The sequence below is a fragment of the Malania oleifera genome, chromosome 2 (genome assembly GCF_029873635.1).
Source record: "Malania oleifera isolate guangnan ecotype guangnan chromosome 2, ASM2987363v1, whole genome shotgun sequence".
Lineage (NCBI taxonomy): Eukaryota > Viridiplantae > Streptophyta > Magnoliopsida > Santalales > Ximeniaceae > Malania > Malania oleifera.
Window position 1 is genome coordinate 23,351,199 of NC_080418.1, and position 27,847 is coordinate 23,379,045.

At 36.5% G+C, this 27,847-nt stretch overlaps 1 protein-coding gene across 1 annotated transcript in view; it reads left to right on the forward strand.

The window, feature by feature from the left end:
• The window catches only part of LOC131149844 (tRNA ligase 1-like), a 160,916-nt gene that overhangs the window by 95,331 nt on the left and 37,738 nt on the right, over positions 1-27,847 (forward strand). Inside the window, exons 18-20 of the mRNA XM_058100609.1 lie at positions 7,095-7,202; positions 15,038-15,135; positions 27,362-27,422. Of these exons, the coding sequence (XP_057956592.1) occupies positions 7,095-7,202; positions 15,038-15,135; positions 27,362-27,422 (267 nt within the window). The remainder of the gene's footprint in view (positions 1-7,094; positions 7,203-15,037; positions 15,136-27,361; positions 27,423-27,847) is intronic.

A 27,847-nucleotide genomic window follows, 5' to 3' on the forward strand; every position in this document is an offset into this window, starting at 1 on the left:
TCATAGCAAGCATCCACATATGCTCGAAGGAGGTTACCAAGGAGAGCATGATTTTGGTACTTTTCGTATGAAGGTGGAATTTCCTCGGTGGGATAGTGATGACCCTACTAGTTGGGTTTATATGGTTGAAAAATACATTTTGTTTCAACACACTCGAGAAACATCTAAAGTTGAGATTGTTGTTGTTAGTCTGGAATTGGATGGTGATGCAATGCAAAGGTATGACTGGTTTGAAGCTCATTATGGAATGCCTTCATGGGAAAAATTTGTTTCTAAATTACTTTTTTGATTTGGGCCCATTGTATATGAGAATATTGATGGAGAGATTGTCAAAATATGTCGAACTAGCACTATCTTGGAGTACCAGACATGATTTGAACAACTACAAAACATAACTAAAGATTGGTATGAAAGCCAACTCATCAGTACTTTTCTTGAAGGTCAACTACCTGACATTCAATATGAGGTCAAAGTGTGTTGGCCACGGAATATGACCACCGCAATTTCCTTTGCACGGTTATAATAAGACAAGCTGGGAGAAGAACGATGTTGCTCCAACAAGACCATTAGCAAGCAAAATGTTAGCAGCACTATCACACCGCCTGCTCCTTGCAATCCTCCTAGCAAACAATTGACTCTAGAGGAACTTAAAAAGCGAACAACAAATGGCTTGTGCTAGCGTTGTGATGAGAAGTCGCATAGGGGATAATTTTGCAAAAAGGGACAATTTTTTATGATTAAACTAGTGGAGCCAGAAGAGGTTGAGGATGACTATGCTGATTCAAATTAGGAAGTACAAAATCTAATGATAATGAAGAATCTATTACTTTTTCAGTTCATGCTTTAGCTGGGTGTGATAACCTTTGAACCGTGAAAATTAGTGGCTTCTCAAAACACCAACATATCACTATCTTTATTGATACAGAAAGTTTAAAGTGAATTTTGTAGTTGGAAGGACCTTGACATGTCAAAGCAAGTTTCCTAAGGTTAAACTTACTATGCAAAATAATGAGTTGTATGTTGATTTATTTTTGCTCTCACTGGAAGACTATGAAGTGGTTTTGGATATTCAATGATTACGAACTTTAGGTGATATAGCTTGGAATTTTTCTAAACTGGTTATGAAGTTCACTATGAATAGGAAAAGATTTGACTCTTAAAGGCAAATGTTGTGGAAATGTCACTGCAATTTCAAACCATCATATGGAGAAGTTCCTTAAGGAGCAGCATGGCTGGCTGGTAAACTTTGAGCACCAGAGGAGTTACAACATCAATTTGTTCAGGATAAAGGGCTAGAATCTCTTATTTTATAATATTTTAACTTGTTTGTGGAGCCCTAGGGTTGCCACCTTAGCGAAAAAATGATCACCACATTCCTTTATTGCCAAGTAGTCTCCCTATTAAGGTACGTCTATGTCGCTATCCTCATTTTCAAAAAGCAGAAATAGAAAAGATGTGAAAGAAATGTTATATGCTGGCATAATTTAACCAAGTGTCAGTCCATATCCTTCTCATATCTTATTGGTGAAGAAGAAGGATGGTTCTTGGCAGATTTATGTTGATTATTGAGCATTAAACAAGTACACTCTGAAGGAGAAATATCCTATCCTTGTTGGGGATGTGTTGTCACATGAGTTGGGAAGGTACCCATCTGTTCACCAAACTCGACTTGAGACTAGGCTATCACCATATTCGAGTACATAAGGATGACATTCAAAAGATTGCATTTACAACTCATGAGAACCATTACGAGTCCTTGGATATTCCTTTTGCGTTAATCAACACGTCTTTCACCTACCAAAGTCTCATGATGACATTTTCAAACCTTACCCATGTAAGTTTATTCTAATATTTTTTTATGATATCCTGATATATAGCACATCACTTAAAGATCATTTATCTCATTGCAAATTGTATTGATCACTCTTTGTGAGCATCATTTGTTTGTCAAGAAATCTAAATGTAGCTTTGCTTGACTGTGTGTGCAATACCTTGGGCATATTGCTTCCCAATAAGGTGTTTCAATCAGTTGATCTTTCTAAAGTACAAGTGATGATAGACTGGCTTATTCCACAAACAATCAAAATGTTGTGAGGATCTTGGGGTCGACTGGTTACTACTGCAAGTTTGTCAAGGATTATGGAAAGATTAATGCTCCACTAGCTGTCCACCATAGCAGTTTTTCCCTTGCTAGATTCCAGCAAGGTGTTCATCATTGAGTCTGATCCATCAGGAGTTGGCATTGGTGTAGTTTTAGTGCAAGATAGATGCCCCATTGCTTTTACCAATAAAGCTCTTTCTCCATCCCACACTAGCATGTCTACTATGACAAAAAGATGCTAGCCATTGCGCATGCAATTACAAATTGGAGACCATATTTAATTACCTAGCGTTTCCAAATCGAAATTGATTACAAGTGCCTAAAGTATTTTTTGGAGCAACAAATCTCTTTCATAGAAAAACAGAAGTGGGTCGTTAAGCTATTGGGCTATGAATGTAGAGACCTGGAGAATTATAGCAATTAAATAATAAAGGAAAACAGAGAAAAATGATTTTTCCAAGGGGGTTTAGCAGGGTCTTGTCAACAAACACAGAATATTTGTCGACGAGTAGCCTTCTCGAACACGTCGACGAGGATATATGTCTCGTCGACGAAAAGTTACCGAGAGGGGTGATTTCAGGACATTCAGGCTCGTCGACGAACTCCCTTCTTGGACTCGTCGATGAGTGGTCGTGGCTCTTGACGAGGCCACGTGGACAACACTCTACAAATATGCCCAAATCACATTTCCGGTGAACAAAACGCATGCAAATTCTCTCTCTCTCTCTAAAAATTAGTCTCCCTCACCTTCTCTCTTCAATTTCAGCTTCAATTCTGGCCAGTTTGACGATCGGAAGCCGCCACGTTACTCCTGGGAAGATTCTCTACAATATTGCTGGATCAAAATTTTGATTTGGAGCATTTGGGCACCATCCCAAAATCGGGGTAAGTTGGTTATTTTAAGTTTTATAGGTTATTGGATATTTCCGAACTGAAGAAAAGTACTAGATGGAATAATACTGGAGTTTTTTTGGGAAAATGTAAATTTTAGGAGGTTGAGCTGGGAACACCATAGGCGTAGGTTTGGATTAAATTGTGAGCATCTCAATAAGCCAAGTAAGGGAAATAAATTATAGCCGTCTTTTTATGGAAATTATGGGTTGAGAAATATGTGAAAATGGTGTATGATATTTTACCTAAACTTTATTTATGATATAAATATCAAATGAAATTTGTGTGGCATATGAATTATATTGAGGAATGTTTAAATTGGGTTAAATGAATTATCCTGTGAAATATGTGATACCGAAATGTGTTATGATATGAGAATTGAATTGTGGAAAAATGATGAAAGTGAAATATGCAAGGAATGTATAACATACGTTAGTTCCCTTCTTCAAAGATTTGGAAGGGGTTTCTTTTTGTATATCGTACTTAAGGTTGTGAGCATGACATATGTCTTAACTCCTAGGATTGAGAGATGGTTGGCCGCCCACGCTGAAATTGCTTAGATTACCTCAAGAACGCCCATATCAACTTGACATTGACATTGTCTAGGGGAGCCATTATGAAGTCAACATGTCTCATCCAAGCTCTCAATTGGCAATTCACCATTGTGGCATCTCCACAAATAGTTTCAATTATTGGTCGTCTACATTTGCCACAAAGTTGATAGTGGCACCTATGTCAAATCGTGGTTTTTGCACTTCTCTCATTTGAAAGGCTTCCAGTATATAGTAAGCCCTTTTCTTGGTTCTTAGCCACATTGAATTGTCTTTTCATGTCTCCTAGAAATCCTAAGAGTCCCCACTATGTTTGTTTTTGTGCCTCGCGTTTTGTACAAATTCCTTTTTTGTGTTGAAATGCCATTAGGGTGTTCAAAGCTTTCTTGCATACCTCATGACACTATGACAAAGGAAGTAGTAGGCAGCACTTCTATCCTCAATGGGCTCTGGTTTGAACCCTAAAGCATCCCTGAAGTTGAAGAGCTTTCTTTCTTTCGTATGATTGAAGGGTTTTCACATGGCTTGCCCACTCATAGGTTTAGCGATCTTTTTAAGTCTTGATTCATTTTAATAATATTCATCTTACGATTTTGCAGTAGTAAAAGTAGAGGAGAGATCCTTGTAGGCCAGGCCTTCAGCTTTAGAAAGAAACTGAATAGTAGATTGGTTTTATTCATATCTTTACTATCAAGCATCAAGTTTGTGAATTCTCTCAAATATTCTTGAATTGGGCCATTTTTTTATGGGCTGCATACTCCACTTTCTTCGAGTAGAACTGAGGAGTTATCATGCAAGTCATTCCCCAAGTCTTAATACAACACTTATTATGAATACATTCATGTTTAATTCTGCATCATTTTTGAGTTGTAATTTTTTACTCATTTGTGTGTGTGTGTGTGTGTGTGTGTGTGTGTGTGTGTGTGTGTTTTTGGGTTCTAACCACTTTAAAGTAATGTTCAAAGCTCAAATATGAAACTATCCTACTTCTTTAACATCTGGGGCACCCCTTTGTCTTAAATGCACTAGTCGTCAAATCGTTAGCTATCTACACCGCGACGTTCAACTTGACATTCAACATTTGCATTTGGCTTTGGAGGTGGGCTATGATGTCCACAATCTCTCCATCTTCTTTCAGCATCTCGCTAAATGAAATTATAGATGCCTTCATATTGCTGATGAGCAGGTGGAAATTATAAAAAAGTTTCCCATGAATGACCTCAAGCTCTATTGGCCTTTTCTTAATGGAAATTACGTAGGCAAAGCACTAGCTCATGCCTTAATTGCATTTACTCATTCAACACTTCTCAAAGCATGATGCATTCTAACTCAACAACTTTTACCTCCAGGGCTTCGACACACTTTGTCTCCTCTATTGTTCCTTTGAATGGCCTCAAGCTCTGGTGCACTTTTAGAAGAAGAAAGTTTTGCCACCAAAGCATGGACTTCAACAACTTTAACCTCAAGCGCCTTAATGTGCTATGTTTTTGTATTCTTGTCCATCCTTTTGTTATCGCTCATTATAACTAAACCTAGCTCTGATGCACAAATTAATAAGCAACCAAGTTTGCTTCGAATTACTAGCCTCACGTGGTGCTTGGGCAACAAAGAATACAATAATTTCTTCAACACCACCAATAAAATTGGGCAACAAGATTGGAATCCAGGATTTTCTAGTAACCAGCTATGGTACCATGTTAGATAACCACACAATAAATGTGTCTAATTGTATTATAGAATGAATGAGCTGTTATTTAAAAAACAAGTAATCATGCACAGTTCTCTCTTTTTTTTTTTTTTTTTTTTGGGGGGGTTTCATGCAATGAGTAGGTAAATGTGCAAGACGTGGACTCACTAGTTCTATTTCAAAATTTTTTGTTCCATTACTAGTGAGATGAGGAAAATCAAGAAGTTAGAGGAGTCTTACTGCAAGTATACCCTTAAACTATTACATATTTACGTAGTGAACTCAAATCTGTACAACTAAGGTGCTACCTCATGACCTTTTGCTCTTGGCTAGCTTCCTCCATCTTCTTCCCTAGTGGCAAGAAGAGGTGGAGACCAGCATAGAAATCCAATGATGGGTGATATTGTGAGGGTTGAATAACAAAATTTGTGCATAAGTTAAGACAATTATCATTCATATTTAATGGCATAGGGCTTGTGCAAGCAATGTCAATTCATGGGAATGATTTTGGTAACTCAAGAAGAAGAAATTCTAGAGTTCTTCCACTTGAATTGTGAGGAAAAGATCCCTAAAATTAATTGGGATCTTCCACCTATCTGTGATGAAGAGCCAATATAAATTTTATTTTAGTCTTTTGTGAAATTTAAACATGGAAGAATGAAGTATGATGAGTATCCAGATGATAAAGGCAAGACAATCATTTCATTGTAAAGGTAATATATTTTCCTCTTTTAAATTGCAAGCCCAAGATTTTCAAGGGTATCGATGTTGAGGAATGTTAAACTTTTTTACTTGAATTGAATGGCAAGAAAATTTAATTTGAATTCATGGATAGTGATGAGCCTTTTGCAATTGCATGTTGCTGTATGTTTCAGTTTATATCCCATATATTGGAAAAATGGAAGCATGTGACACTTCTTATTGGCATGGTAGGAACATATTGAACTTTGATATGATTTGGGAAGCTTTTGTGGAAAAATGTTCTACATATGGTTTAAAACTTCGTATTTTTTGTTTAAGAGTAGGCAGCATTTTTTAATGCTTAGGATGCCTTAGGTTTGTTGATTCTCTCTATCTCTCTGATTTTTCGTTTTGTATTTGGACTGCATCCACTAGGTCTCCTTTGTGTTTTTCTCTTTGCCTATCAAGAAAACAAAATTCTAAAACAGTAAACATGAGAAATTTTTTACGAAGGACCTATATGGATGAATCATATACAGATTGATATATTTATGTCACCCTTTACAAGCAATCAACACTAAAATAAAAGTTGAATAACATGATATTTGAGTTCATTCAGCAAGTATCATGAATGAGTGAGCTAAGGTTGATGAGTAGGATTGTTCTTTGCATTAGATGCAGCGGGTAGAAAGGATGGCAAGGATTGATTGGTCATCCACTAGATCAAGGCAAGAATATATTCTCCTCCCAGAGGGTAAATTAAATTTTGAAGACTAAAATTTTACTCTTATTTGAAAATTTTGATCTAGGTACTACTGTCTTGGAATAAAAGTTTTGTGCTTTTACCCTGGTAAACTATGTTTGACCAACCATGATCTTGTTATGTTGGAATATGTGAATCAGCCCTTGCACTAGTATGTCCTTGTAATTAGCAAGTTTTCTTGGACTATGAAAGGTAGCCGCATTTTATGTGACCAGACATATGTGCTTGGCTTCCTTTCATCAATTTATCCATATTTATCTTTTTCTTGTTATGCTGCTTCAAATTTCTATAATTCTCTTTTTCTATCTCTTCTTTGTGAGCCAATTATTTTGGTTTGGCTGCTTTTGTTTTCCTGAAATTTTTTTCTTTTGAAATGTTTATTAGACTGAACCTATCATATACGCATTCTACTACTTTCAGGCATACCAGGTAGTACTAAGTCTGGACTTTGCAGGGAAATATTAAATGCCCCTGGGGGACTTGGAGATGATCGACCCATTGATTGTGTGATGGGTGATAATGTCAAAGGTATGAGATACTTTCTGGTAGTCATTGTGACATTTTCTGAATGATGCATATTTAGCATCATTGGGAAGTTTTAGAATTCCTTCCATGGTGCACTCAGCCTTAGTTTTGCAATATATTATTTAATGACGGTCACAATTGATTAGCAGTAAGATTTTTTTCATTTGATTCTTTAAATAGAAAAAAAAATTCAATTAAAGATTAAAATGTACAAGATATGGAGGAAAAGGCATCCTCCCCAAAGACCAAAAATAATTACAACAGTGCTGCCTTAATCTGTTTCAAGATCAAACAGCAACAACAACCCCCCAAAAATCCCGAAGGAATGTGCCCAGAAAAAAGCAAAAAAAAAAAAAAAAAACTTTCTTCCAAAGAAAAATTGGAGAAGTCTTCTGATCTTTGGAAATTCTTAATTCCCTCTCAAGCCATAAAATCCACAAAATGACATACGCTGCACAAGTTCATAAATACCTCCCTCTTCTACTTTTCTCAGAACCCCAAAATCTCCCTCTTCTATAGACATTTTGTAGGTCCAACCAATTGCCGCAATAACAGGAAAACAAAATGTTCCAAAAATACCTCGCCACTCAGCACTGAAGAAAAATATGAACATTAGTCTTGTTTGCCTCATACCATAGCGTACAAACATTTGGGCTTAGAGCCTTATAGGATCTCCTTATCTGTAGCAAGCATGTCTTGAAAGGAACTTCTAAACAACCATGGAACCAACATCTCTAATGAAGTCTCTATGACTCAAATATCCTCCAAAACAATGAATTTTCTTGCCATTGCCCACTTAAAAAAAAAAGTAAAGAGGAAAGAAAACACAAGCTAACTAGGAAACAAACTTCCATGGGCTCACATTGTTAATACCATGTCCTTTAGTATCCCACTCATTTCAATGAATTTCATACTTTTAATAAATTGATGCCATAAGGAATTGGACTCTATGTGGAACCTCCATAACCACTTTCCAATTAGAGAGGTGTTTTTAGAAACCACATTACCAAGCCCTAGATCACCATCCCCCTGGAATGAAGCACATGCTAGAATCCAATGGATCACCAAAGATGGATCTTAGTCTTCTTTTTAAGCTCCTTTCCATGGTTATTCAGATATTGTTAGCACTGCCTCCAGCCGTGGTATGGGAAGTATTGGAGGACAAGGATGGGGTTTCGAAGGTGGTCATGGCAAAGGTAGCATATCAAGACAAGGAGTTTGACATGGCAATTCTCACATTTGCACACACTACGGCAAGGAAGACTCTTGGTAAGGGTGATTCTAGTGTTGACACTTCAAATGCATGTGGCCTCTTCCCACTAGAGAGTCAAGTACATCATCTACTATGTCCCAAGAGGAGTATAATAATCTTGTCCACATGGTACAACATCTTCAAACTCAATATTCAACATCTAATGCTATTGTGGCCTAGTACAGCTGGGCTTCTTGCCTCCAAGGTCTTAAATTTCCATTTTGGCTCAAATTTCGAAGCTTCAACAGTATGGAAATTTTGATTTCGATGTCAATTTCGATTTCGATCTGAAAAAATAATGGAAATTAGTAGTAAATCATGGAATTCTTTTGTGAAACTTTAGAAATGGTTTAATAGAAATAATTATATAAGTTTTAGTACTAATATATTTCAAGTTAAATGCATCTATGTTGTATATGAGATGGAAAAGTTGTAATATAATATGTCTATCAAATATATTTATAAAATAATGTGCATTAAACATATTCTCAGTTAATACAAATGAAATTCATAAAGCATTTGAATATATTTATTATACAAGTAATTTCAAAAGCCCTCGTAATAATCGTTTTGTTTCAATAAAAAAAATAAAACAAATTAATAGAGGAATTTCACTTCGCTCAAAAACCTCTCATTTGAATTTTGAGGAAATTTCATTTTATAGTTAAAATTTCAAAATTTTTTGCTAAAATTTTGAGATTTCGATAAATTTTGGATGATTCATTGAAATTTCAATGGAAATTATGTAAAAAACAGAAATCAACTGCCATTTCTATTTTGAGGGTGACCAAAATCGGAAAATTTGACTGAAATTTAAACAATTTCATGGAAATTTAAGACCGTGGTTGCCTCTTCATCCACCTCACCCCAGGTTATTGATTCTGGTGCATCCTTCTATAACAGGTAGTCCTAATTTATTTTACTCTGGTTTATATTCTTTCATTTCCTTCTGTTTCTCTTTGCTCTTTGAACTTGTTATTAGTTAGTCTATTAACTATTATCTTATAACTGTTTTGCAACATTCCTTCCTTCTCATTATGTTATTCAGGATATCTAGACAAAAAAGAAGATTGGAGGAAGGTTTGAGAAGGATAGCTTAAACTATTTAGATGGTGCTGTTGTTCTCGTCACACTGCTTTTTCTACTAATGATGTTTCTCTAGATTAGTCACATGCTCATTTGGGTCATCCATCCTTGTGATTTATTGAACTCTAGTGTATACTTCATTCATGGATCGTATAGATTCATTAGCAATAATCTGATTACAAATGGCTTGAATTTCAAGACTCAACCTAAACTTGGCAGCCAAGAACCCTGCCCTTTGTCTGTTAATTATATCAATATTGGAGCTAATTGGTTGAGTTCCTCCCACATATCCTTTAGAGTGCAATAATGCTCAATGATGGACTTACCTTCTTGGTTGTATTTGGAAAAAATCTTGTGGAGGTCAAAAACACGAGTTTATTTTTTTATCTTGAAAGAAGCTTTCATGAATATCATCCCATACGACCTTGACTAATCTATAAAACATTGAATTCGTAGCAATTCCTTTCTCCATGCTTTTCCACAATCACGCAAGCAATGTCATTATCTTTCATTCAATCTTCATAATCCTTTGAGTCCATAGACGGAGGAGAATGCAATAGATACTTGAACTACCTTTTTACGTCAATATACACTCACTTCCTGAGGTCAAAAGTAAATACAGGTTCTAACCAATTTAGGGGCTCTAATATGTACATTAACAAGATCAGACGAAGCTCTTTTAGTAGAGACCATCATAACCACCTTATCGCAATCAGTATCGCGGTCTTAAATTTGCAAAAAAAAAGTATTGAAATTTCTGTCACAATTTCCACTTTCCATCAACCTCAAAATTGAAATGGTGGTTGATTTCCATCTTACAAAATTTCAATCAAAATTTTAATATATCATTTGAATTTTATCGAAATCTTGAAATTTTTGTAGACCTTTGTTGAAATTTTAACTACAAAATGAAATTTCCTTTCAAATGTGATATTTAAATGCAAACTGAAATTTGTTTCTTCAACAATACAACAATAACACAACTTAAGCCCCACTAGGTGGGGTCAGCTACATGAATCCTTTTTCACGAATTCACTCGATCAATTTCTTCTATTAGATTAAGGGCTATTAAATCCTTCCTCTCTACCTCAACCAAGTTATTTTAGGTCTACCCCTATCCTTTTTCATAACAGAAACAATAGCTAACTCACTCCTCATCACAGATGCTTTTTGAGGCCGACATTTCAAATGCCCAAACCATCTAAAAAGCCACCCCTCCTTTATCTTCTCTTTGACCGCCGCTATGCCTAAATTATTGCGTATATGCTCGTTTCTTATTTTATCTTATAATGTTAAACCACTCAGCTACCTTAACATTTGCATTTTAGAAACTTTTACTTTTTGTACATGTTTCTTAGTTGCCCAACATTCTAAACCATAAAGCATAGCATGCTGCAGGCCTAATACTCATCTTATAAAAAATTTCTTTTAATTTTAAGGGTATTCTGCAATCACACAACACGCCTAACGCACTCCATTTTAACCTGCCTATTTTAATTTTATGTATTACATCTTCTTTAAATTTCCCCTTCCGCTTGCATAAGAGAACCAAGATATCTACATCTATTAGTATTATTAATTTCTTATTTATCAAGTTTAATCTTCTCTCCTCACTACTCCTTGCATTACTAAACTTACATTTCATATATTCTGTCTTATTCCTACTTATCCTAAGATCTTAGGACTTTAATGTGGTTCTCCAAAGTTCTAGTTTACATTCCACTATGCTCCTACTATTATCAATCAACACAATATCATCTGCAAACAACATACACCAAGGGATCTCATTTTGGATATTCCTAGTAAGTTCATCAATCACTAAAGTAAAATGATAAGGACTCACAGTAGAACCTTGACGTACAGCTACTATGTTTGGGAAATCTCTAGATTCCCCTCCTACACTCCTAACGCTAGTCATTACTCTATCATAAATATCCTTAATGACCTCTGTATAATTACTACATACCCCCCCCCCCCCTTCTTTTTTAAGACCCACCAAAGAACTTCCCTAGGTACTCTATCATAAGATTTCTCTAGGTCAATAAAAGCCATATGCAAATCCCTCTTCTATCCCTAAACTTTTCCATTAAACTTCTTAAAAGATAAATAGCTTTTGTTGTTGATCTCCTAAGTACAAAACCAAATTGATTTTCTAAAATCCTCATTTCTAGTCTTATTATTTATTCAATTATCCTTTCTCAAAATTTCATTGTATAGCTTATAATCTTAATTCCACGATAGTTATAACAATTTTGAATATTGCCTTTGTTTTTTTATAGAGGTATTAACGTACTTTTCTTCCATTCCTTTAGCATTTTCTTGGTTTTCGTAATAATGTTGAATAGATTAGTTAACCAAATATTTCCTTTATCCCTAAACATTTCCAAACTTAAATTCGTATTTTATATAGTCCTATAGATTTCCCACTTTTCATCTTTTTTAACGCCTTCTTAACTTCAAGGACTCTAATTTTGCAAACAAATATCCTATTTTTAGTCTTCTCTTCATTTGTCACTTCTAAATTAAATCCTTCATTTCGATTTTTATTAAACAACTTATCGAAGTATCTTCTCCACCTCTTTTTTATGTCTTCTTCTCTAGTTAAGACATTATCATTCTCGTCCTTTATTTTACATCACCTAAATTTTTTGCATTTTTTTTTTTAGCTCTAGCAAGTTTATAAATTTGTTTCTTAATCTATATATTTTTTAATTGAAACTAAATATTATTAAAAGGGCTTTTGAAATTATTTTAAACTTACATATTAGCAACAACGTTTTATTCAACTATTTATACCTAAATTATTTATTTGTATATATAAAAAAAAAGGACAGTCCGGTGTACAAAGTTCCCACGTATGCAAGGTCTAGGGAAGGGGTGGACCACAATGGGTCTATAGTACGCATCCTTACCTTGCATTTTTGCAAGAGGTTGTTTCCATACCTCGAACCCATGACCTCTAGGTCACATGGCGACAGCCTTACCATTGCACCTAAGCTTCCCTTCAAATTATTTATTTGTATAATAAATAAAATTTTACTGAATTATGAATCTCATTTATATTAATTGAATATGTTTAATATAAGTATTATGTTATAACTTCTCCACCGCATACACAACATACTGTCATTCATGTATTTAATTTATAATACAGTAGTTCTAAAACTTGCATTATTATGTCTAGAACCGTTTCTAAAGTTTTGTAAAGAATTCCTTGTTTCACTACTAATTTCTATCATTTTCATTTTGGGTAACGGCCACAACCATTATATATTGCCCTAACTTTTTTGGGTTCCCAATATCTTTACACATCACGAAATCTAGACATGACAAAATGGATAAAAATCTATTAATCCGAACCGAATCCAACCGGCTTAAACCGACTCGTTACCAATCCACACATTAAATGAGCGAAATATGGTTTTAACTTTTAACCTTTTTTTATCCACCTCTAAATGAGTCGGTTGATGAATTTAGGATTTTATCTTATGGATATCCACCAATCCACTAACAACTAATGTCTAAATTCATTGATAATCCCATATGGCCATGCTTATTAGGCATCAATTCAATTAGCATAAGATCTATTGGCCAAGGCATAACATCTATTGCACTACTATATGTGCCTCCGGGTCTCACAAGAGATGCATTAATTAACAATTTGATAACTAATTTTTTAAGAAAATATTTTATTTTGATAATATTAGCAATTTGATATTCATGTTCTATCTTTTCAATTTCAACCTTCTTTTCATTTCTAGTTATTGTGTATATTTGTCTTATTTATATGTCTAATGTGTTTAATAGATTAATGAACCATATAATGTATTTTGTTTTATTAATTAATTTATCACACATAAGAATAATAGAAAAGTATAAATACATGCCCACACATAATTTTCTATCAATGGTGGTTTAAAACAAATGTAAATTTCTTGCCCTTACCAAATAACTTAGTTTAACTAAATAATCTAAAATACACTAAAACTCCTTCTAAGGAGTTAAAACATTAAAACATGCAAATACACTAATATGCATGATGTTGTGTATGCTTGAAAAAAATTCACGGCCATTACACTTGCTTCGTATTGTATAACATCCGGTACTCTTGCTTCCTGCTACACCCATTGTCTTTATGTTATGCTACCTGCTACCGCAATTTAAAACCATGATCATTTTTTAAAATCAAAATCGAAATTTCCATAAAATTTTCTGTTCCATTGAATCTTTGAAATTTTAGTCGAAACAGAAATTAAGACCTTGATCAGCACACCAGTAGGATTTAACAAGACAGCAACAATGCCAAATCAGGAAGCACACACTATGGAAAAAGCAGCTTTTCAGACCTTAAATTGTCCAGGACCTTATAAGGCAGCTAAGGATCACAGAACTGAATTTATATTGTTCTTGGAGGAATTACTTGACCACGCTGAATTTATAATGTTCTGGTCACAGCTACAGGCATTATGTTTGGCAGCAACTAGAAGTGAGTGCAGGCAAGTACAGAAAATAATCATTGAAGATCAATTGATACAAACCTGAAACTGGTATAGGACTGCAAGCAATATAGCAGCCAGTGGAACACACCCAGCATCAAAACAGCAGCAAAATACCAGAACCAGTATCTGACTGACTTCACATCAGCCAAAGACAAACACAGAGCATCCCAACAAGGATGCTGCACAGCCTAACAGAGAGGACTGTTCCTAGAAGAATCTCAGAACCAACCAATCAGATTTGAGTACCAATCAGGAAAAGACAATGCCGCGCCCCCCCCCCCCCCCCCCCCCCAAAAAAAAAAACTCCCCAAAAAAACCAACCTAGATTATCAAAGAAGAAAGCAGTGTCCAAGATCAACTCAGATAAATCACTCAGAGGAGATGAGTGCTCTGATACCCTGTTGTAATGTTAGGGCCAGAGAAGAGAAGAGAATAAGAGAAAGAGGAGAGAAAAAACTGACAGCAGTTTCCTAGAACCCTTATGCACAGCTCCAGGTCTTCCCTCTTATATATTAATAATTAAAAAAAACATGGAAGACAAAACTATCCCCACTCACGCCATATAATTATTAAAATCACCTATAACTAAGACACTTCCACCCCTCTGCCCCTACCTCAGTACCTCTCACAAACCTCTATCCACAGCCACAAATATATTTTAACATCTCCAACATAATGAGAGTGAGACATGTGTCCAAATATTGTTGGGGAAGCATTAGCATCTGCATCATGGGTACAGCTTCTCCGAAGAATGTCAATGGTACATCAGCACACATAATATGGTTCAAGAGGCCAGTAGAGATGTTATCCTACTTATTTGGTAAACAGGTACCTAACATCTTAAAATTATCCAAATGGATATTCCAAATACAGATGTGTAATATCTTACCAGGTCAGTTGCCTTGTTAAAATGCTGCTTCATTAATTATATTGTTGTGCTAAAGGGTCCTTATTTGACTCATGTAAGTGTAAGATTGACTTTTGGTTTTGCACTACAACAGAGAGATATTGGCAGAAGTTTGCTGACGAATGCAGAAGAAAACCATATGCTATAATGCTTGCTGATAAGAATGCACCAAATGCAGAAGCATGGAGGCAGGTAATTTTCTCTGTCCGTCTTATTACATGTATTGCAAAGATGAATGAAACAAAAGATTAGATAAATTAGTGTTCAGTATTGTATTTATTAACTAGTTATCTCCGCCATGGTCCATCCATTCACAAAAGTTCTGGTGGACAGTCTTTGGTGCTGTTATGGGGGGCTTCAATTGGTCACTTGGAGTAAAACGATGGTGTGTAGTTATAGACAAACAAATCCTTGATGGCATGGTAATGCATGGTTGGTATGATGCAATTTTGTTCTCTTGATCATCCAAAAACATATGATGTATTTCCTGCTTCTTTTTTTTTGGCTTTTTTGTTTTGTTTTTTTTGCCTTCTTTTTTCTTTCTAGGCATAAGTTGTGCTCTTTCTAGGCATCAGTAGAACAATTTAAATCATTCAATCGATTTTATAATTGTACTAGTACAAAGCTCTTATTTTTCCTCCCAATTATTCAAACCATTCTTAGATTTTCTAGCATTGACAATTCCATAAAGAAGCCTCAGTGTTGTGCTTGGACGCTTTTCAAACACTCCTCAAACACATTCAACTCTCTCAAATGGCCCCACCATTGCCAAAATTCTATCACTCATACACACACAAAAAAAAATTGAATGAAGACAAGCCTAGGTGTCACAGATCGAACATTCCACACCTTATAAAGGATCATGTGGCACTAGTTATAAAACTTGGACATGTCTCATCTACCAGAAAGACATGGTTGAGTATAGGTGTCATGTGGCTAATAGTAGGCGTAACATGACAAGCTTAGGTGTCATGTGGCCAGTAGTACCTCTGCTTACCAATGTCTAAGTGTGACGCCATCTTAGTTGTCCTGCTCATATGGTGTCATAAAACTCTCACAACAATGTCTTCCTTTGCTCACCAACTCAAGGCACAAAGAACCAATTACCATCTGACATCAGCAATCCAACCTCTATCCAAAACTAGCGCAGTTTGCCCTCTTCCACCAACTTCATGAGGTTTCAGGCAACTAGATCTTTGAGAAGGTTCTCCTTAATACACTCCCGGATTGTCATGGTAACCTCATGTATTGTCAAGTGTATTACCAATTGTAGTCCAACGAACTCAGCCTTCCTACTCAATGCATGTGTGATTGTCTTGTGCTTGAAAGAGAAATCAAACTCGGTTTGAAATTCCTGCCGACGGGCCTACATGGGGGATAACTTACACTATGTAGGGAAATAACTAACAACTGAGTTATCAATTTTCACCACAAACTTGGGCCCAAGCATGTAATGCCGCGACAAGCGTAGAAAATGTATCACCATTAGTATCTCCTTCTCTTGAGTTGTGTACTTATGCTTAGCTTCACTAAGTTTATGGCTATGCATGCAATAGAATGCCCATCATACATTTGACTATACCTCAAAGGGCTTCATTATATCTAGAGGGCAAGTATCGAATCTAACATCACAACTTCCTTCAAGTTGTCAAGGGCTCCTTTGCACCCTTCCATCAAGTACCACCTATGACCTTTATTCAGAAATTCTGTCAATGAGGTGGTTCTCCTCAGGTACTTATCCACGAACTTTTGGTTATAGCTGGCATGTCTAAGAATGAAAAACAGTTCCTTCACTGTCGTTGGGATGTTCCAATCTTGAATAGCTCTCACCTTCTCCATATCCATCTGGATCTGACCTTGTTCAACCACATAACCAAGGAATTTGATGCTCCTCTAAGCGAAAAAGCACTTCACTTTTGTTGTAAAGTTAGAGATGGAGGAGAGAAGAAGAGAAGGAGAGAAGAGAAGAGAAAAAGAAAGGAAAGAACTAAGTGGCAGTTTCCTGGCGTCTATGTACAGCTCTAGGTCTACCCTCTTGTATCTTATTAATAATAAGAAAGTCTTAATGACAAAAATACCCCCATTAACACAACCTCGTTTTTTTTTTCTTTTTTTTTTTAGAAAAAGAAATTCCTTAGATAAAGAAAGAATGTACAAATAAGACATCTCCTTAACAAAATCTTGAGAATTCCCATAAAAACAAAACAAAAAAAAAAAAAAAACACAAAGAATACAAAAAACGCAAATCAACATGCCCTTAGAAGGGACTTACAATCCTGCTGAACATCTGTCAAACGCATTCCCTTAAAATTTCTATTGCCCACACACCACAAAGAAGCCATAAAAAGCACTTTCTCCCACACCAACCAATATGGAATCTTCTTCCCTGAAAAAATACACAAATTACGTTCCTTCCACAAGCCCCATAGCATTGCAAATAAAGCAGAATTCCATAAAGCAATACCTTCCTCCTTCCAAACCCCACAAAAGATATTGCCAAGAACTCCTCCATTGTTCTCGGACAAGCCCAGCTTTCTCCAAAATAATTAAATAACTTATTCCAAACCTTCCATGCAAAATTGTAACACAAGAAAAGGTAGGAAACATATTCTAAACAATCAAAACAAAGCATACATATATCATGGGATAGAGCCTTTAAAGGTCTCCTCTTTTGGAGCAAGTCATTAATATTTATTCTATTAAGCACAACCAACCAAAGAAACGCTTTGACTTTATAGGGGATTCTAACCTTCCAAATTACTATGTAGAGTGAAAAGGAACGGTTGGTACCAACCAAGAAATCAAAGAAAGATTTACACAAGAAAACACCCGAGGAATCCAACAACCAAGATCCACCATCATCCTTGGAAGTCATCCTACAATTGTTCAATTTAACGACAAAGAAGATAATTCAATTGTTTCCCAATCATTCAAGGCTCTCCTAAAATGAAAATCCCAAGAAGGTAGAGGACCGCCCGAATCTACAATAAAAGAAGAAATGGGATCATTTTTCCTCGAGCTCATACAACATAAGTGAGGAAAATTGGTAGCCAAAACAACATTCCCCAACCATATATGTTTCCAAAAACAAATGTTGCAACCCTTACCTATCAAAAATTTGGTGTGGGGGAATAAAGAGGCGATAAATTTGGGAAAGAGCTTTCCACGGGCTTTCCGAAGAACATCTAGAGCCTAAATTAGTATTCCACCCATTCCCATCAAGTCCAAATTTACTTTTGATAGCTTTATGCCATAAGGAGAAAACCTCTAATAGGAACAGCCAAAGCCATTTAACCAAAAGAGTTGTCTTCTTGGATGCCAAATTTACAAGACCCAAACAACCCTCTCTTTTAGTCCTACACCTCACTTCCCAATTCACTAAGTGATACTTCAACCCACCCCCCCTACCCCTGATCACAAAAAATCTCTCATAATCCCCTCCATTTTACTAGAGACTCCCATTAGGATTTAGAAATAGATAGAAAATACAACAAAATACTAGAAAGACAAGCTTGAATTAAAGTAATCCTCCCTTCTACAAGAAAAAGGGCTCCTTTGATTTCTACCCATCTAACCACTTGGACACTCTCTCCACCACCGGATCCCAAAAACTAGCTACTCTAGGATTGCCTCCTAATGGAACCCCTAAATGGGACATCGGCTACACCAACTCTTCACCCCTAACTTCCAAGGCTAATTCCCTAATACTTTCTATAAGCATGTTATAGCCGCAATTTCACTCTTTCCTATATTAATCTTTAACCCTGATACCCTTTCAAAATTTCGAAGAAGCCCTACAATATTTAGAACGTAAGACCTATGGTCCTCCAGGAAAAAAATAGTATCATACGCAAATTGAAGGTGAGAAACCATAATCTCCTCCCTGCCCACTTTAAGACCTTTCACTAAACCTCTATCCACTGCCCTATCAACTAACCTACTCAAAACATCCGCCACTAACACAAACAAAAACAAAGAAAGAGGATTCCATTGTCTAAATCCCCTCGTAGCCCTAAACCAAGATTTAGGCTCACCATTCACTATTAGGGAAAAATTCACATTAGATATGCACCCTTTCATCCATTTTCGCCATGTTTCTCCAAACCCCCTACTCGCTAAGAAAATTCTAACTCACTCTATCAGCTTTTTCAAAATCCAACTTAAAAACAAGTCCCTTCTTCTTCCTTTTCCTAATATCCTCAACAGTTTCATTTGCAACCAAAATTCAGCCTATCTACTATACAACAAATGCACTTTGTGCCTCAGAAATAGTCTTATCAAGCACCACATTTAACCTATTAGCTAGCACGTCAGTGATTGTTTTATGAACACTAGAAACTAAGTTGATCGGTCTATAATATGAAATCTTGAATCACCTACAATTAAAATAACATATTCTCATCTGAAGCTCCCCCTCAAGCGGGGGGTGTATAAATATCACCTAACCCTAGCTTGTAACAAACATTGGACAAGGCGGGCTTAAATAAAGGCTTCATAAAAACATCGTTTAACTTATCAATAGATTTCACAAAGGGAGTCCTCATGACCTTCTTTAACACAACATCCCGCACAAAATGAAAATCAACATTTATGTGTTTTGTCTTCTCATGAAACATTGGATTTCTAGCAAGATAAATGAAAGCTCGACTAACATATAATACATCTATTGGCTTCGTTACCAAGAATCCCATCTCTAACATTAGAGACTTCAGCCACATAAGCTTGCCCACAGTACGAGCCATAGCTCGATATTCCGCATTAGCACTATTTCTATTACATTTATACATCAAACCTTTTTGGGGAGAGCTTTTGAGATACCTATAAATCTTACTAATAGCATCCCAATTTGGTTGTTTGGGATTTTCCATATACTAACTCACCACCCCACTACAAAAGATATGAAAGATCTAGTTACAGTTAAGTAGATGAACTTGCCAATCAACTGTTTGTGTCAACTTTTGTCTTCAAAGTCCAGTCCTACATCCCATCAGCACAAGATTACCTTCCACAAATGTATAATATCTAATAATAGACCTTCAATCATCGACAGATCTAGCCCAATGTACATTAGAGTATATCCCATAATCTCACAATTTCTATTACATTTATACATCAAACCTTTTTGGGGAGAGCCTTTGAGATACTGCTAAATCTTACTAATAGCATCCCAATTTGGTTGTTTGGGATTTTCCATATACTAACTCACCACCCCACTACAAAAGATATGAAAGATCTAGTTACAGTTAAGAATATTAACTTGCCAATCAACTGTTTGTGTCAACTTTTGTCTTCAAAGTCCAGTCCTACATCCCTAGATAACTTCACAGTGGGACCCATAGAGTATCAACTAGTTTAGCTCCCAACAAACTAGTCTCACTTAGCAAGTGCAACGTATATTTTCGTTGAGATAGATTCAACCTTTTCCTACACCATACAATCTCAATACCAAGAAAGTAATGCAGAATACCCAAGTCCTTGATTTGAATTTTTTCTTGAAGCCACTACTTAACATTTGCAATCCCACTATAGTCGTTTCCAGTGATGATGATATCATCAACATAAACTACTAGAAGCACCACACCTGTCTCTGTTTTGAACAAAAATCAAATGATTAGAGTAGCAGTGTATAAAGCCAAATGCAGAAACTACAACACTAAATTTGACAAACCAAGCTCGAGGAGACTGTTAAGAACATAAATGGCCTTACGCAACCTAACATACCTAGGAGGTTGTTCCATGTATACCTACTCTTGCAAATCTCCATACAAGAAGGCATTCTTCACATCCAACTGATATAAGGGCGAATAAAAATTAACTGCCAATGAGATCATTACACAAATAGAATTTAATTGAGCAACCAGAGAAAAGGTCCCAAAATAAGCATACCATATGTTTAGGTGTATCCCTTGGCAACCATCTGAGCCTTAAGTTGTCTATGGAGCCATCAAGTCCCATGTCCCTCGAGTGGTCAAGTTATCCATTTCTACATCCATTTCATGATTCCACCGAGGGATAGCAAGAGCTTCAACATTTGAGGAAGGGATAGAAATTGAGGGAATAGACAAGGTAAAAGAACACATAAGACTAGGAAGGTGAAGAACTGAAACATAATGAGTGATAATATAAGAAAATAAGGATTGCTGAGCGCATGTTTGAGTACCTTTCTAGTGAGCAATGGGCAAATCCAAGTCGCGTTGGGATGGATCTTTAGAACCAAAATTCGAAATAGTGATGGACAGAGGAGGTGCCTACATGATGGTAGTGATGTATATTCTTGCTCTCCATTGTTCCTAAACCTTCAATTGTTTCCCTAGATCAGTAACGAGTGGATTTGGAAGAAGGCCAGAAGATTTATCGAAAGGGATAAGGGTAGGAACAGGACGATCAACACAAGAGGATGGGACCATAAATCATTGATAGAATCAAAATAAACTCATCCAAGGGGGATCCAGCACTGAAAAATTAAGGTGACTCCTAAAAAAAGGTAACATCAGCCCTAACATATTTCCTACGAATGTGGGGATCATAACGTCTATATCCTTTTTGAGTTCTCAAGTACCCAAAAAAGAAACATTTAACAGCATGATGATAGAACTTGTCCTGACCAGTGTGTGGAACATAAACAAAACATTTGCACCCAAAGGCACGCGGCACAATAGAGAACATGGATGCTTTTGGGTACACAGTGGAGAAGGGAATTTGTCCCCCTAGAACACTTGAGCGCTTCCTCTTTAGTAGAAAACAGGTTGTAAGAAGAGCATCGGTCCAAAAGGTTTTAGGAACATGCATATGAAGGAGTAGAGACCGTGGTATGTCAAGTAAATGTCTATTTTTTCATTTAGCTACTCCATTCTAATGAGGGGTATGTGTGTATGCTTGATGTTTGATGAATAATCCCTCTGGCCAAGCAAAAAGAATTGAAGCTCATTTTGAACAAATTCAAGTGCATTATCAGATCGAAAAATTTGAATACGGATGCCAAACTAAGTTTTTATTTCCTAGTAGAATTGAGTAAATACATTCAAAAATTTGGACCTATCTTTTAACAAATAGATCTAAGCTATACATGGAAAAACGTCCACTAGGGACAGAAAATATTGATAACCAATCAAATTCTTGACTCTACACAATTCTAGATATATGAATGAATAACAAAAAACAATGATTTACTATGAGACTCGACTTTAGATGGAAAGATGTCCCGGTATGCTTTCCCAACTAACACGCAAAACACTCAAAACAAGAAACAGGCTTGAACATAAGGAAAAACTTGTTGTAGTTTTTGAAGGGATGGATGATCCAAACGAGGATGCCATTGATCAAAAGAAACACCTTGAGTAGAAACTGAGGAAGTCATATAACAAGAATTGGACCCACCATGACCGCCATTGAAATAGTACAGGCCATTCTTCTCAAGCTTTTCACCAACCCTCTTCTTCGTCTAGAGATCCTGAATACAATGAGAAGGAAAGAAGGTCATAGAACAGTTATGATAGTTAACCGACTAACTGATAGCAGGTTCAAGGGGAATTTAGGCACAAATAACATAGATGAAAGAAGAATAGAAGATTTGAGAGACTATTGCCAGAGCTAGAAATCAGTATAACTGAACCATCAGCAGGACTGACATTAGAGTGCAAAGTAGTGGGGTTTAGGACTAAATAAATTAGGACTACCTATTATATAAGAGGAGGCACCAGAATCTATAACCCAAGGTTACGAGGATGTAGAGGCAAGAAGCCCGGTTGTATGTGAATGGGCCACAGTAGTACTAGATGTAAAAGACTAAGTTTGGAGTTACTGAACTATGCAAAAAAGATTGTTAAACTCCTCTCAGGATACGGTGGATGGTATACTCAACTCCCTCGTGGAGTGGCTCGGTGTGTTTGAAGTGTCAATAGCATAATCGACTTTCGCAAGTGACTTATTGGCCCAGGATGGTTTCCCAAGAAGATCCCAACTGTGATAAATGGTATGACTTTCCTTGCTAGAATGTGTTCAAATGCCAGAATTGAACTCCTCATCATATTACACAACCGCAGCCACGACCACAATCCAAACCTCTTCCTCGTCCTTCAGAACTTTCCCTACTACAGTTAGAGGTAGTATTCATGGCTGACTTATTGCGGGAAGGAGCTTGAGCAGTCAGGCAGCACACATTAACACAAACAGCACTTTCTGGATTTAAAAAAAAAAAAACCAGAACTTAAAACACTTCAAACTCCCCAAAATCCAAAATATCCAGAACTTCAATTGGCAGCTATGACTACAAAACTGAGTTTACAATATCCTAGGAGGAATTACTTAATCACCAAGAACAGGGCAGACCACAGCAAAGTACTGCAGGCATTTAATAGACAACCTGGCAGCAGCTCCAGGCATTACAGTTGGCAGGAATTGGAAATGAATGCAGAGAAGAACAGGAAATAAATATTTGAACACCAATCAAAACTGACCAGTAATTTGTACAATATTGCAAGCAATCCATCATGAATACGTGTCATCAAAACAGCATCATTAGCAAACCACAAACAAAGTGACAGAGGGACAGCAGCAGCATACAAGAAACAGAGTATAACTGAGTTCACATCAGCAAATCACCAAGAAAACACACAGATTCCTGCCAAGGCTGTCCTTAAACAGCTGTCAAACCAACTGAAAAATCAGATTTGAGGACTGATTACGGGAGCATAAAGGGAAAAAAGGCAACAAAAAAGAGTACCAAAACCTTCAGATAAATCAGATTTGAAGGAGATCAGTGCTCTGATACCATGTTGTAAAGTTAAAGATGGAGGAGAGAAGAAGAGAATGAGAGAAGAAAGAGAAAAAGAGAGGAAAGAACTAAGCAGCAGTTTCCTGGAGTCTACGTACAGCTCCAGGTATGCCTTGTTATATATTATTAATAATAATAAAGTATTAAGGACAAAAATACCCCAATTAGCACATCCTAATTATTAAAATAACATGTTCTCTTCTGACAACTTTCTTCACAGAAAGGTTGTTCTCCTTTAGACTGTCAATCACCTTTCATAGATTCTCTTCACGTTTCTCCAAAGTGGAACTGTAGAAAATAATGTCATCCAACACATATTGGATTGCAGTAGGCATCTGACCTTGGCCTGCTTCATTCACCACCAACATGGCAAAATATATCTTCTCAATCCCTCTTTGAGTTGCATTGCTAAGAGGAACTTTTCATCCTCCCCTTTCTTTGCAATGGCTTGCACCATATAAGGGTGATCTCCCATCAAGAATTCCATTTTAAGTATCACTTTGAAATCATCCATCAACACTGTTGTGAAATTCACATGCCCTGTCCACTGTCCATAGTTGTTTGCTTGGCTACTCTTGAAGTAGGCTAAACTGCGGAGTTAATCACTTTCATACATACTAAGCCTTTCTTTAAGTTCAAGTTGAGTCTCTACGCTTCCACCTATGAGACAAAGTTATGGGTAGCTCTAGCATCCACTATAGCACGAGTGCTCTTCACATTGTTCCACAAATCCACTAATGTTAACCTTTTAGCCTAGGTAACTTTTGATTCTCTAGTCCGCCTCTCCAGCACATTGGATAACCACGTTGCACCCATCCTTAGAGTTTCCTCCTCATCCGCATCCCATCCTTGTGTCCCCTTCATAATGGAAGCTTGCAAGGCATTGAGCAATGATTTTGTAAGGTCAATCAATAACCCTGTGCGGGCCTCGACATAAGAAACATGCCAACTAACTCTTACCTCTTATTGTGTTGAATCACCGAGACAATTAAAAGCTTCCTTTGAAAGTTAATGCCTTGATTTCAAATACCCCACTTTTGGGTTTGTCCCTCTTAAAAGACTTTCCACTATCTCCACCCAACATGCCACTCTATTTGTAGATTGTGAAAATCTCTCCAGCTTAGTTAATCAAGCGTTTTGCGGTAGGTTGTGCAATAGGCAAGTCTTGCACTCTATCAATGAAATTTAGCCCTTGCCCACAATTTCAATCCCTTAAGGAAATTGTCTTTCTTTGATATGTCCTATATATCCAACATCAAAGCAAGAGTATTGTTTCACATAATATTTATACCAGTGTGCTTAAGATCTCGCAATTTGCGCCAAGCTCTTCAAAAAATTGGGCCTTGAGCTCTTTCTTCAAGTATGTCCAACTATCAATTAGACAATTCCATTTTGAATTTCATCGTACTTGATTTGCTACCACAACTTAGTGTCACCAGTCAAGTATATAGTCACCATGTACACTTTTTCCCCCTCCAAGTCAATCCTCATTGCATGAAAGTATTGCTCCATGTCAAATAAGAAGTTCTCCAACTCCTTAGCATCAAGAACGCCCTCATATGTGCGTGTTTCTAGCACCCTTGTTCTTCAATATTCTACAATGTAGATTTGGAATTCCCAACAACACGAACCATCAAGTTCATCTTGGTAGGAAGCTCATTCATGTGGATTTGTAAATTTTCTACCATGGTGCAGAAATCCTCTGACAATTCCACAATGGAACCTTGTTGATGTTTTTGTGATCCTTTCAATTCATCAAAACATTCAGCAAGTTTAGCCATTCCATGGCCACATTGTTAGTTGTCCCAGCCTGTGCCTCTAGCACATCAAATCTCTTGGCATTGATGTGTAGCATGGTCTCTTACCAATGCTTCACAAAATCCCATAATGTGAAGGCAGTTGAATTCCTGAAGCAATTAACCAAGCTTTGGTAGCAACTATCACGGGCCAAACACTTACAAACCTTGTAATTGGTCATGCGACACTAATTATAGCACTCTTGATTAACTAGACGTTCAAAAGGATACCACAGTTTCACAGCACAAACAAAATATCAACCATCAAATACAAGTAGAAGTAGAAAACAAGCATGAAAGTAGAAAGTCATGTGGTAAATATAAAGCAGCCCAATTCATTATTCACACCTCCGTAGGCAACATGTGTTTAGCGAGGGAGGCAAGTTGGCTAAACACGTTTACAAATGCTAATGAGTTTTACAATGGCTAATGAAAACTCACCCTCCTCTAAAGAAACTTTCTACACTATTCTAGCACTTGCTAGGAAATATTGAAATGGTTGAGTCATACTCCCATTTTTTCCTAAAGCATTATCCTACTCAAAAGAATAAAACCTACATGGTGGTTACCCATCCCATGTAAGAAAGACAAATGGTCATAGGGAAGCATAATGCCCTAAACAAGCTTGGCTTGTGACACTAGGCCTAACTACGACGTCACACCCAAACCTCAAGGTCACAAGTTCAAGCCTCTCCCAATATTTAAGATAGAGCTATCAGCTACATACATCATGCTCTCCTTAGACCCCCAATTGGCATGGGAGCTTGTGGACTGTTTGCTGCTTATCTTTAATATTAGATACTTATCTGAAACTAGATGGCAATTGCTCTCCACTACATGCACAACTTACAAATTAATAATAGTTTTTCCTATAATTTATCAATCTAATATTATATATGTTAAGGGAAAAAAATCATGATATTGACTTGTCTAAAAGTAGTTTATAACATTAATTGCCTTTTGCAATAGAAAACTGGAACAATTATTTTATAGGGAAGGAAAGACAAAAAATCTTGTATTATATATTGAATTATTTTGGCCATTTCTTCTTGTATAAATGAATTGTCTTATATAATGTGTTTATTAATGTGAAAATATATATACTCTATTAGTTGCAGTACCACGTCCTACTTTTTTGAGGGTTTGAAATGTCCACCCATCCATGTCTTGTCATAATCATGTCTGTGTTGTGGCTCTGCTTCACAGATTCTTAGTCTCTTGGGTTCCAATATCTCAAATGTTAGTCTGGCGCCTCATAATTGTACTGCAAATATTAGAGAATCATCCATAACTGATGGCACTTGCATAGAAGAAAAGATAATAAGGCCTGCTGACAAATTCTTATGTCTCGTGGATAACTGCAAATGTTTCTACCATGTGGCCTGCATGATTCATGCAAAGAATTTTTAGATCTCACTGCATCATTGGAAAAACTAGATTAAAACTGAACAGACAAAGGACTTTGCCTAGAATTTCATTGTAATTTTTTGTCTATTTGAGCTATAGAAGGGAAATTTTGGATGGTGCAATACAGTATATCTGACCACCCCCTTCCCATTCAAAAATCTTAAAGGGCTGTCCTGGTCCATCTAGTGCCAATATTTGAGACTTTGAGTGAAGTGTACCTATGAATTGCATCACCAAAGTGGGTGGGGAGGTGTGTGGGGGATCCTTTTGAAGCAGTTAGGAATGCAGCATATATTTCAGTGGTTGGAAACAACCAATCAAAAATGTGGAGCAAAGCTGCATAATTCATGCCCTCTAAAGACCCGCAATATTGCATGGGAGCCTTATGCTCTAGGTCTTACATCTAGATTCACTTTCTGATGGTCAATTTCTACTTCTTCAGATCGAGGACATTTGCAGAAAAACAGGAGCATCAGCAGTTCCAGTTGTACCTGACTCTGAAGGCCAGTATCTTCTGTTGCTCCTGAATCTGTAAAACTTTAATATCATTCATACAGATTCTTTGGCTACATATGATTAGTTTTTCTTGCAACCTCTGTTTAAAAGTATAGATTTTCTCTGCTTCTAGAACTTAGACTATTCTGTACCACTGTATGTTCTCCTTTTCCTGGCAGGGGCAGTGCATGATATCAATGTTACTTTAAAGAGAATTTCAAAACTGCACTCTTCTGACCTTTTTTGTTCTGTTAGCTGTTAAAAGTCTTTTCTGTAGTTTTTAAATCTTACAAAAATGTTACAGCTTCATTTTAGAATTGTGCTTTTAAAATTGTTAAAAGTTTATTTAATGGGTAGAGATGACACATTGCTTATATAGATGAACAATGTCCCTGAAAACTAGAAATGAGTGACTGAAAAATAACAACTTTTA